The 12061-nt window shown below is 42.5% G+C and overlaps 1 protein-coding gene across 1 annotated transcript in view; it reads right to left on the bottom strand.

Moving 5' to 3' along the window:
* ATXN10 (ataxin 10) overlaps window positions 1-12061 on the bottom strand; it is a 134425-nt gene that overhangs the window by 75160 nt on the left and 47204 nt on the right. The window contains exon 6 of the mRNA XM_054173835.1: window positions 4269-4349. Coding sequence (XP_054029810.1) covers window positions 4269-4349 — 81 coding nt within the window. The remainder of the gene's footprint in view (window positions 1-4268; window positions 4350-12061) is intronic.

Below are 12061 nucleotides of genomic sequence, written 5' to 3'. Positions count from 1 at the left end.
ACCAAAGTGCTCAGATTTGTTTGCAAATGAAAGAGAAAGGTGTCCAGAAGTCAAGAATTTAATTGGAAAGCTGGATGACAGATCCACTTCTACAATAAGAACTACTTCCTGGATTTTTGTTCAAAGTGGGGCTCGATAGGGCTCTTGACAGCCTGGTCTAGTTGAGGATGCCCCTGCTGACTACAGAGGGGCTTGGTCTAGATGACCTTTGGAGGTGCCTTCCAATCCAGACCATTCTATGACTCTATGGCATGCATGATGGCCACTGGATTTCAATCATAGGAAATAGCTTGACTAGCGTGAATAGTGCAAATAACTGAGGTTATGCAACTGCATATACTTTGGTTATCTAAGGCAACTGCCAACATAAGGTATGCATCCGCAAACCCTCAGCATAGTTCACACCGTCTCAACAGATACATTTAAATTGAGTCTATTTAACGTCCATGGTAGACAGTACTGTAACTGAGAGTTACCACAGATTCATGAGCTCCAGCTGCTTTCCACAGGCACCTCAATGCCACATCTGTCCTTTCTCCATTTATATAACTTACTCAGCCTTATGGACACCCAATGTGTCAACTCTCGGGGTGAAGCTCCTTGTCTTGTTTTGAAACAACATCACAACCACCCCAAGCAATATGTGACCGCTTTAGGCTGTGCCTTTAAGAAAGGGACAGTTACTGGAACACTCTGGCTGAATGTTTTGGCGTAATAATGAAAACAAAGATAAGTCTAAACGAATTTCATTGGTAGATTGGTAGAATGCAACTTTAAACTTTTAGCTTTAGTTCAGTTTGAATCTCAGTCAGTTCAGCCTGTCTGTTTCAGTCCCTCTGAACAGCAGTCTTCTGTCTGTGCTGGTGGGCGCTGACCTTTCAACTAACCAGAAAAGAGACTAATTCTTGCATACGCTCTGAGCTAACAGAACGTCCTCCTTAATAATTACCTTTTCTCTCTTTAACCCCTTTTTGGGAAAAAAGGGAGGTAAGAGGAGAAGGGGGTACAGTTGGGGGACCCCCCTCTTTGGAGAAGGGAAAGGTTTTTCTGTGTTACATATTTCTGTATATATTGTAAATACTGTATATTGTGTATATATTCATCTGCATTTCATCCTGCTTGTAAATATAGCTTATTCATTTCTGCTTCTCCGACTGAGTTAGCCATGGTTTCTTTGTGTGTGGGGGAGAACTGAACTTTCTCTCACCACCACACAATGCTACAGGCTAAGGGAAGCGTGGCTGGAAAACTGTCTGGCAGAAAGGGACTTGGGTACCTATACATTGATGTTTTTCAGGTTCTGCTAATCAGTATCCGACACACTTCCAGCTTAAGTGAAGGCTTCCTTTTAACTTCTTGTAATTACAACAGGAGTATGAACAGCGGAGGACATTTCAAACACAGCTCTTATGAAATCAAGACACAGTTGCTAATTGACAAGTAACTGAGTATGGGCAAGCAGTGTGTCCAGGTGGACAAGAAAGCCAATGGCACCCTGGCCTGGATTAGAAATGCTGCATCCAGCAGGAGTAGGGAGGTGTTTGTCCCCTTGTACTCAGCTCTGCTGAGGCCACACCTTGAGTATTGTGTTCAGTTTTGGGCACCTCAACACAGGAGAGATGTGGAGGTGCTGGAGTGAGTGCAGAGGAGAGCAAGGAAGCTGGGGAAGAGCCTGGAGAATACATCTGATGAAGAGTGACTGAAGGAGCTGTTTAGTTTGACAAAGTGGAGGCTGAGGGGAGACCTCATTGCTGTCTACAACCACCTGAAAGGATGTTGTGGAGAGGCTGGTGCTAGTCTCTTCTCACAGGTAATTAGTCACAGAACAAGAGGGACTGGCCTCAAGCTGCAACTGAGCAGGTTTGGACTGGACATTAGGAAAAATTTTTTTGCAAAAAGAGTGATCAGGCATTGGAATGTGCTGCCCAGGGAGGTGGCTGAGTCACCAGCACTGGATGTGTTTAAAGGTCATTTGGTTGTGCTGCTTGGGGTATGGTTTTGGGGTGAACTTTGTAGAGTAGGTTTATCAGTTGGACTTGGTGATCCCGAGGGTCTTTTCCAACCTGAATGTTTCTGTGATTCTGTAATGAATTCCCTATGCTTTGTTTTATATCATTACTTCTTCTTTTTCCCCTCCAATTAAAGAAAGTAAAAAAAATGTTTTTCTGTGAATTTGATTTCTCTCCCTATATATTTCTATATATTAAGTATGTTAACGTTACGGAGGAAGATGCCACCGAGTTTTCTTCTATAGCTCAGATGCTAAAGGACTGTTTCCTAGACCACTTACTTCCATATGTTTGACAGTAAATTAAGCAGTATCAAATTCATAATAAACTGTACACTGATTATGCTCTAATTGAGTTCACTTGATTTGCAGAACTCTTGGGATTGATAATAAATTCAGCAAATATGCAGTGACTAGCCATCCTGTAATGTGATCAGCCATATGATGTCTACACCAGAAGACTTTGAGTTGAGGGAGCTGATCAGTGTTTGTAGTATGGCGCATGCAACAAATCCAGCTAAGACCTTTCTGGAAACTGATTACATCTAGAGCTCGAAGTACAACCCTAATCCAGTCCTGGCTGTCCTCAAGGGGATTACAAAAGCATACAATCTACCATTTATGACATCCCCCAAAGGAATTGTATCTAGCTCATTCAGTCAAAACACTCATTCCTGCTAACTGTTTAAGGAGCCCTTACCTCCAAGAAGTGCACAGCTCATACTCATTCCAATTTGGTCAGCCCGAATAAAGGAGGAAAACAATCTTTCCCTCCTTATCATTCCCATCCCTTATTTTCCATCCCTTGCCTATACATTAATGCTATTTTATCTGTGGTTTTCAAACTATCATCTTTGCCTGCTATCCCTTTTGTTTCTTCCTAATCTGGTTAAGGGACTGTACCACCATCTGTGGTTTCAGTCACAGCAAAAAACACAGAAGAGAAAAATACTAATAGATCTTTGAGGTCTCTTCCAACCTTGGTGATACTGTGACTGCTTTGTTTACTGCTTTGTCTCTCACCTGCATAAACTATAGTAGTGGGAACCTACAGTTTCCCTGGCCAGATGGGGAACAAAAACCATCAACAAAATCCCAAGATCTACAAGCAACTGGAGGAGCTCTGAAACAATAGTACAGGATTTCCCGAAGTTGATTATTCTAAGAAAATAAGTTTTTATCTCCCCAGATTCTCTGTCAAAGAAAGGCAAACGAGTAATGGTCATTTAGAATCATAGAATCAGTCAGGCTTGGAAGGGACCACAAGGATCACCTAGTTCCAACCCTCTGGCCATGGGCAGGGACAACCCACACTAGATCAGGCCGGCCAGAGCCTCATCCTGCCTGGGCTTAAACACCTCCAGGGATGGGGCCTCAACCACCTCCCTGGACAGCCCATTCCAGCGCTTCACCACTCTCATGCTGAAGAACTTCCTCATGTCCAGTCTGAATCTCCCCACCTCCAGCTTCACTCCATTCCCCCTAGTCCTATCACTACCTGAGATCCTAAGAAGTCCCTCCTCAGCCTTCTTGTAGGCCCCTTTCAGATACTGGAAGGCCACAATTAGGTCACCCTGGAGCCTTCTCTTCTCCAGACTGAACAGCCCCAACTCTTTCAGTCTGTCCTCACAGGAGAGGTGCTCCAGCCCTCTGATTGTCCTCGTGGCCCTACCATTTCCCAACAATTTAGCATACATTTACTCAAACACCTGCAGGAAAACTAGCTAGTTTCTTTTGAGACGAAGGTTTGTTGAAGCACCCTGTATTTTCACTAGCAGAAATACTGAAAGATGAAGCAATCTTGGATTACCTATACATTGATGTTTTTCAGGTTCTGCTAATCAGTATCAGGCACACTTCCAGCTTAAGTGAAGGCTTCCTTTTAACTTCTTGTAATTCCAACAGGAGTATGAAGAGCGGAGGACATTTCAAATACAGCTCCAAAACACTGCAGGGTGTGGTGCTCTTATGAAATCAAGACACAGACATGAAATCTTGTCCCTTCTTTTTGGTAAAAAAAAACACACTATTTCTTTCCTGAGTAATGGCGCCAACCTGGATTCTGCAACCCTACATAAATCACTGCCAGTTGTGGCTAAGCTGTAATGTTAACCAACCAATTTAAAACCATTACTGACATAGAAACATGTATTTAGAGATTTTGTGCCAACTATGAAACCACACAGTTTTTCAATCATGTGAACAGGATACTCTATATGGAATGCTAAATACTAAAAGCCACATTGGGTTTTGGGGTTACCTTTCTTGATTGCTCAGTTTGGCATAAAGGGTTTTTACCAGCTCTGGACATTTCAGCAAATGGTCTGTGAAAATCAAGAACCTAAACAAAACAAAACACAAAAGAAACAACAAGTGTTACTGGTGCTGCAACAACAACAAAACCAGCATCTACATTTACTTCACATGGTGTTGGTTATTTTCACTTGTAGATGACAGTGTGACATGCTTTTGCTCCTATTTGCTATTAGGCACAAACTGTCACATAATAGTTACACATTGTTCTGCAGCAATTTTCCTAATACAGCAATAGCCACTTCCCATCAACTCAGCACACTTTTCCTTCAATGCTTGAAAGAAAGTGGGTTAGAGTCTTTTGCCAGTAATACAAAAGGCACACCACAGTTCAAATAACAATAATACAAAAAATATTCATCCAATTGTTCCTGCATCTCAGCAAAAAGCCACAGTTCACGGTTGAAAACTATTATGCTACTCATCACAATGCTGCTTTTAAATGCAACAAGCAATCAAAAATGTGCCCAAAGATGGTTTGTTTGTTTTTTTTTTAACAGAAATTATAACCAAAAATCAAAGCAAATGGAAATTTGTCACATGTAAGGCAGCAAAGCACTGCTCTCAACTTACAGAAAACCCTCCTTGCGTTACAAGATCCTAAGCTGATAGCCAGATCTAACTCATCGCCATAGAATGGCTTGGATTGGCAGGGACCTTAGAGATCCAACCTCCCTGCCATGGGCAGGGAACACCTCTCAACTAGACTCAGCTGCTCAATGCTTCATTCAGCCTGGCCTTCCAGGCACAGTCCATCTACCCTTGTGCTAGTGCCAGTATTTGCAGTGAGCACTTTACCAAGCACCACTCAGTGCAGGCAACAGCAGATATTAGTCATTTACCAGACCTACTCAGCACTGTGTGAAAAAAAGTATTTTATAATATTTTTCTTCTCTAATTACATTCCTAGGAGTACCAGCAGCATTAGACATGCTGCACAGGTATGCAGACACTAAACTATGCATTTCTTTTAAGCAGAGTGTCTACCTATTAACTACGAAACAATTACAGGTTAATTCTTAGAGCATTCTTGGAGCTGATGAAGCTACTGAGAAAGAACAGCTAAAATAATATGTATAATTGGGGGTTGGACTAGATGACATTTGAAGGTCCCTTGCAACCCAGACCATTCTGTGATTCTGGGAAAAAACAATCAATTTCAATATTCCCTCCACACGAAAAACAAATTGATTTCCATATTGCCTCCATTTCTTGCCCACTGTTCACTTTGCTGGCAGCCTTTTATTTTGTGTATCCATAAGCCACTACATATCCAGCAAGATGATCACACTGGAGCCTTCCAGCTACAATTAAGCATTTTTTTGACAAATGCTCAATGACAGTTGGGGAAACAGAAGAACAAGAGGCCCAAAAGATTAATAGCTATTCTCTTTCTAATGGTAACTGTGTGCTTAGCCAGCGTCTGGTTCAGTTACTGTAAACTAGAAATTTTAAGAGGGGGAAGGAGAAGAAAAGATATTTCATGCTGTGCTTTCTTCTTTTGGCTGATATTTGTACAGACATTCAAGGAAAAGGAAGTGTAGGGAATCATAGACTCAAAATTGGCATTCTCAGCTGTTTAGCACCGATTCAAGTTTCTCAGCACAAATTTGAATCTACAGACTTCCCCAAAGTCAACAGCAAAGAATGGATTCCAACTGAGCAGTGCAGGCTCAGCCATAACTGAATCAAGCCATCAGCAGGGCAGTCAAGGGCAATACTTCCACAGTTCCTGAACCCACAATTCACAGCATACAAGCCATGCTCAGCTAAACCTTCAGAGTAGCAATCAACTTTATATTTTCAAGTATTTAGAATAGAATAGTAATAACCAGGATGGAAGAGACCTTTGAGATCATGGAGTCCAACCTATCATCTAACACAATCTAATCAACTAAAACACGGAACCAAGCACGCCATCCAGTCTCTTCTTAAACACTTCCAGTGATGGTGACTCCACCACCTCCCTGGACAGCACATTCCAATGTCAAATCTCTCTTTCTATGAAGAACTTCATTCTAACATCCAACCTAAACCTCCCCTGGTGCAAATTGAGACAGTGTCTTCTTGTTCTGGTGCTGGTTGCCTGGGAGAAGAGACCAGCCCCACAAAAGCTTCTTTCCAGAGCTGAAAAAATTAGGTGTGTGGCACAGAGCACAGAGCCTCATCCTGTACAAATTTCAACTGATAGTGATGCATGGTGAAACTGCATTCAAGGAGACAAACTGGAGGGCAATTTTTCAATTCTGCAGTTGGAACTATGAATTTTAATCTTAATTTTCATGATTAACATTGCTTTGTGGAAACCTTCTTGCCTATTTGCCTTATGATCAATAATTATCACAGAAAGAACTAATGCTACTAGGTGTACATTAGAAATTGCTATTTCAGAGGGAGCTGGGGTTGCTTAGCCTGGAGAAGAGGAGGCTCAGGGCAGACCTTATTGCTGTCTACAACTACCTGAAAGAAGGTTGGACCCAGGTGGGGGTTGGTCCTTTCTCCCAGGCAACCACCAACAGAACAAGAGGACACAGTCTCAAGCTGCACCAGGGGAGGTTTAGGCTGGATGTTAGGAAGTTCTTCACAGAAAGAGAGACTGGCCATTGGAATGGGCTGCCCAGGGAGGTGGTGGAGTCACCATCACTGGAGGTGTTCGATTGGATGTGGCACTTAGTGCCATGGTTTAGTTGATTAGATAGCGTTGGATTATAGGTTGGAGTTGATGATCTTTGAGGTCTCTTCCAACCTGGTTAATTCTATTCTATTCTATTCAACTGTCCATAAATTGCAAACATGTTGCATTTTTCATTGGTTTAATGAAAGTGAAGTAGCACATTCTCCTTGCAGGCATTACTCAACTGTATCTACACAATTTCAATTATTTATTCCTCCCCCACCCCCGCCAGCCCTTACAACAGAGCCTATAATCATCTGATTGCTCCTTTAAAGAGCAATACACCGATCAGTTTCTGCTCTCGGCTATAGATGGACTTGGCACTTGAAGCCAGGGTTTAGTAGTCATGAGGTGTTGGGTGACAGGTTGGACTTGATGATCTTTGAGGTCTTTTCCAACCTTATTGATTCTATGACCTGCATTTCAGTCGTTACTTGGGTCTACACTCTTGCGTTTATTCACATGCATCTTTCACATGCTGTGGACTACACTTTACTGCTGGAGGAGCTTACAGCATTTCAGAATAACGTTTCTGCTTACGAAGGAGCACAGACTGCCACAGATGTTTCTTACCTTCGAAATTCCATAACACCTCAGAAATGTTTGCTTCTGTTTTTAAGTTTTCCTTTTCCCTTTTCCACTTCCTGCAGTACTGTATCATTCGGAACAGAGCGCTAGCATATTTCACAAGGGAATCATCAAGAGGTGACACAAGAATTAGTAGTGGAGTAAGACACCTTTGCTCTTTCTATGGTGCTCAGAAATTTTGGTACTAATAAAGCAAGGATGCAACAAATGAAGTTGTTTAGCCTGCAGAAGAGGAAGCTCAGGGGAGACCTCATTGCTCTCTACAACTACCTGAAGGGAGGTTGTAGCCAGGAGGGGGTTGGTCTCTTCTCCCAGGCAACCAGCACCAGAACAAGAGGACACAGTCTCAAGCTGTGCCAGCAGAAGATTAGGCTGGAGGTGAGGAGAACGTTCTTCACTGAGAGAGTTGTTAGCCATTGGAATGTGCTGCCCAGGGAGGTGGTGGAGTCACCCTCCCTGGAAGTGTTCAAGAGGGTATTGGATGTGGCACTTGGTGCCATGGTTTAGTCATGAGGTCTGTGGTGACAGGTTGGACTCGATGATCATTGAGGTCTCTTCCAACCTTGGTGATTCCGTGAAATCTAGTGTCTGTAGTGCTTGGTTCTTCTGTTTTTCATTTTGGACAGGAGAGAAGAAGAGAAAAAGTAAGGCCATCCACAACTCTAAAATAAAAGATACTCAGTTTTGGGTTACTGACTGAATATGGCATTTCGGATGCACACAAAAAGCTTTGGTAGGAGATTTAAGCTCTCTTTGGGGGCCAAGAGCAGAACCACTGGGATAAACTGAGGACCACTGTAATTTAGTGAAGGAAATGGTGAAAATTGTTCTGCAGGCGTAACACAGTAACAAATGAACAGTGTTAAATATGCCAATTTTCTTGACTTGAAAAATTGTTTGGCTGAAATCCTAACAAAAAAAAAAATCAAGTGCTTACATGGCAGATAAATACAGGAGAAGATGTTCAGTTCAAAGACTTTGCAATAGCACAAGGGCTGCATTATACCAAATTGAACTTGAGAAGCAGCCAAGACGAAATGGTATAAGCTACATTTGTGCTCAGTGTATTCCAAATGACCACTAAGCTTGCTCCAATCAAAGCTGGGTGTAAGCAATCAACTTTATCATCCAATGTCATGCTCTACATTAAGTTGATTTGATCCCATTAGCAAGTTTAGAGAACAGTGTCCTCGGTCTCAGAAGATGAGGAAGAAAACTCCCACACATGTTTTGGAATAAAGAAGAGAGAGACATGGCAATTTTCTATTTGATCAGCAAACTTCTCTTCTGATCTCAAAACCAAAAGCATTTTCATCATCCTACAGTAACGCCACCCCATCCAAAATAGTTAGTAAGAACAAAACAGCTATTTCTACTCTAGTTAAACGAACAAATGCAACAAATCATTCACATTTTGAAGAGAAAAAACAAAAAAAAAGGAAGAACATTTACATGGGTAATGTTTCAAAGGCATGTTACCAGCTTTTTTAGATGCTAAAGAATCAGTATGCTTCATGAGGACCAGAATATATTTTAGAAGCAGATGGGGTTTTGTGACCCTGCGCAAGAATGCAAGCAGCCCATCAAAACTATTTAAAAATAGCAGTTACAAGCATAAATTGTTCAATAACAAACGCAACATGAGCTATTACAAAGCCCTCTGGAAACTAGGTAATTCATCCCACTCAAACACTAGCACTTCTCTCCCACAGCAACGATAAGGAAGCACATTTCCATATTTAAGACTCAACCCAAAGTATCACGCATCACAATAACCCTCTTCTGAGCAGAAATCAAACACAAAAGTGAACATCCTTCCATTTTCAAAAGGCATTATCCATAATGAGGATCCATCCTCCTTACAGGTCATGCTACTGTCCTTCAAGTCAACTCTCAGGTCTAGAAGACCAAGTTAGAATAGCATAGAATAGCACAGAATAGCACAGACCAGACCGGGTTGGAAGAGACCTTCGAGATCATCGCGTCCAACCTACCACCCAACTCCATCTAATCAACTAAGCCATGGCACCAAGCATCCCATCAAGTCTCCTCCTAAACACCTCCAGTGACAGTGACTCCACCACGTCCCCGGGCAGCCCATTCCAATGGGCTCTCTGTGAAGAATTTCTTCCTAACATCCAGTCAAAATCTCCCCTGGCACAGCTTCAGACTGTGTCTTCTTGATCTGGTGCTGGTTGCCTGGGAGAAGAGACCAGCCCCCTCCTCGCTACAACCTCCATTCAGGTAGTCGTAGACAGCAATAAGGTCTTCCCTGAGCCTCCTCTTCTCCAGGCTAAGCAACCCCAGCTCCCTCAGCCACTCCTCATAGGGCTTGTGCTCCAAACCTCTCACCAGCATTTTTGCCCTTCTCTGGACATGTTCCAGCAACTCAACATCTTTCCTAAACTGAGGGGCCCAGAACTCGACACAGCACTCAAGGTGTGGCCTAACCAGTGTGGTGTACAGGGTGATAATGAACTCCCTGCTCCTGCTGGCCACACTGTTCCTGGTACAGGCAGGACTATCTGCAATATTTCTCTGATTCAGAAAACACTCCCATTCCTTTTGATAGCTACATCTGAAAGGCAGTAAAGAGAGACTTATTTTTACTTATGTGCAAACTTGGAATAGGTTTTTTATTTCCTGAAGAGCTACCAACAAAAAACTGGAAGATGGTTAGCCATAGAATAAGGTCCTACTTCCTCCTCTCCATGAAATATACAAGAAGAATGAGGTGACAACATAAACAAACATGTGAAGTTGGGATTTAGAACAATGAGGAGATCTGTGCCAATACACTGCTACTGCAAACAAAAAGTAGAAGCTAGTCAGATCTCCACAATTAAGGAAACTTTTACAATTGTCAGTACAACTTAAAACCACAGCTGAACTTGGAACCTGCAATGAAACTCCAACTTTCCTGGAATTAGAAATAAGAACTATTTTCTGGGTAGTAGAAGAAGAGGGTGGGGGACACCCTAAACTGTCAGAGATAATAGACAGAGTTGTCAGCCCAAAAGGGAGAGAAATAAAAGGGGGGGGGGGGAGGGGGGGGAAGGGTAGTGGAGGGGGAAATGTTACATTTTCTGTTTTCTCCACCACATGCATGCCAATTAAGCAACAAGCACTCTACTGAGGAGTTTCATCTTTGCCTTTTAAATCCATGCCCACAGGCAAGACTCCTTGCCACAGGAACACTGATTTCTGTCCACTCTTCTTTCCATAAGAAATGACAAAATAACCAAAGGCAAAAAATGGGGAGTGGGAGCCCCCACATCCTAATCTTTACAGTCATCATTGAGCTGTGGTTTCCAAAAGAGAAAGTCAGTGTTCAGAAAAATCTTACTTTCAATGCCAAACAGCTGACCACACGCTTAATATCGCTTTCCTGAAAGCCAAAAGGCCTATTACGCCTCTCATTTTAAAATGGAGAGGTTTTGTCCTTGCTCTTCAGGAATCAAAAATACAACCTGTTTTTTCTTGCCATAGTAGCTACACTGCCCCAATGCACACCCTTGGAAAAACTGATGACACAAGCTATGCTCTCATCTAATGGAATAACCAAAGTATTTCTAAAATAAACAGCTTTTAGAACACACATCGGTCTCGGTTAGGATAAATTACAATGTAATTTTGTACTGCTTTTTCCTAATTATTTTACAAAACACACATGTTTGCAGGTTCAATGTTCTAAAATAGATCTCGTGGCGTTCTGTGTTGGTTTCTCTTCTAAATACAGTAGCTTCTAAACTGTGTGACATGCTTTTCTGCTGCTGATTAATACAAGCCTGAGAGGGAGCGGATGTGTGGGGAAACACTGAGGCAATGACTTTAGTTTAAAGGTGCCACAATTTCCCAGTGCCTAAGGCATAGCTTCCTGCATGTTTTAAGAAAAATATTTTTCTGGAGGAAATTTGATTAATTAATTAATGGCAGTGCGTGGCAAGCCTCTCAGCATACTACACAAGGGACAAGGGGGACTGCTTATGAATAGAATAGTATGGAATAGGAAAGAAGGTTGGAAGAGACCTCCGAGATCATTGCGTCCAACCTATCATCCAACACCATCCAATCAACTAAACCATGGCACCAAGCACCCCATCGAGTCCCCTCCTAAACACCTCCAGTGATGGTGACTGCACCACCTCCCCGGGCAGCGCATTTCAATGGCAAATCACTCTCTCTATGAAGAATTTCTTCCTAACATCCAGCCTAAACCTCTGCTGGCACAGCTTGGGACTGTGTCCTCTTGTTCTGTCACAAGTTGCCTGGGAGAAGAGACCAGCCCCCACCTGTCTATATTCTTCCCATGGAACTATAAGGGAGCTTGTCAGACAGGTCTCTTCAAACCATGATAGTAACCATATAGAATCATAGAATCAACAAGGTTGGAAAAAACCTCAAAGATCATCAAGTCCAACCTGTCACCCAAGATGTCATGCCTACTAGACCATGGCACAAAGTGCCACATCCAATCC

The sequence above is a fragment of the Dryobates pubescens genome, chromosome 27, assembly GCF_014839835.1.
Source record: "Dryobates pubescens isolate bDryPub1 chromosome 27, bDryPub1.pri, whole genome shotgun sequence".
NCBI lineage: Eukaryota > Metazoa > Chordata > Aves > Piciformes > Picidae > Dryobates > Dryobates pubescens.
This window is presented reverse-complemented; position numbering and strand designations above follow the sequence as displayed.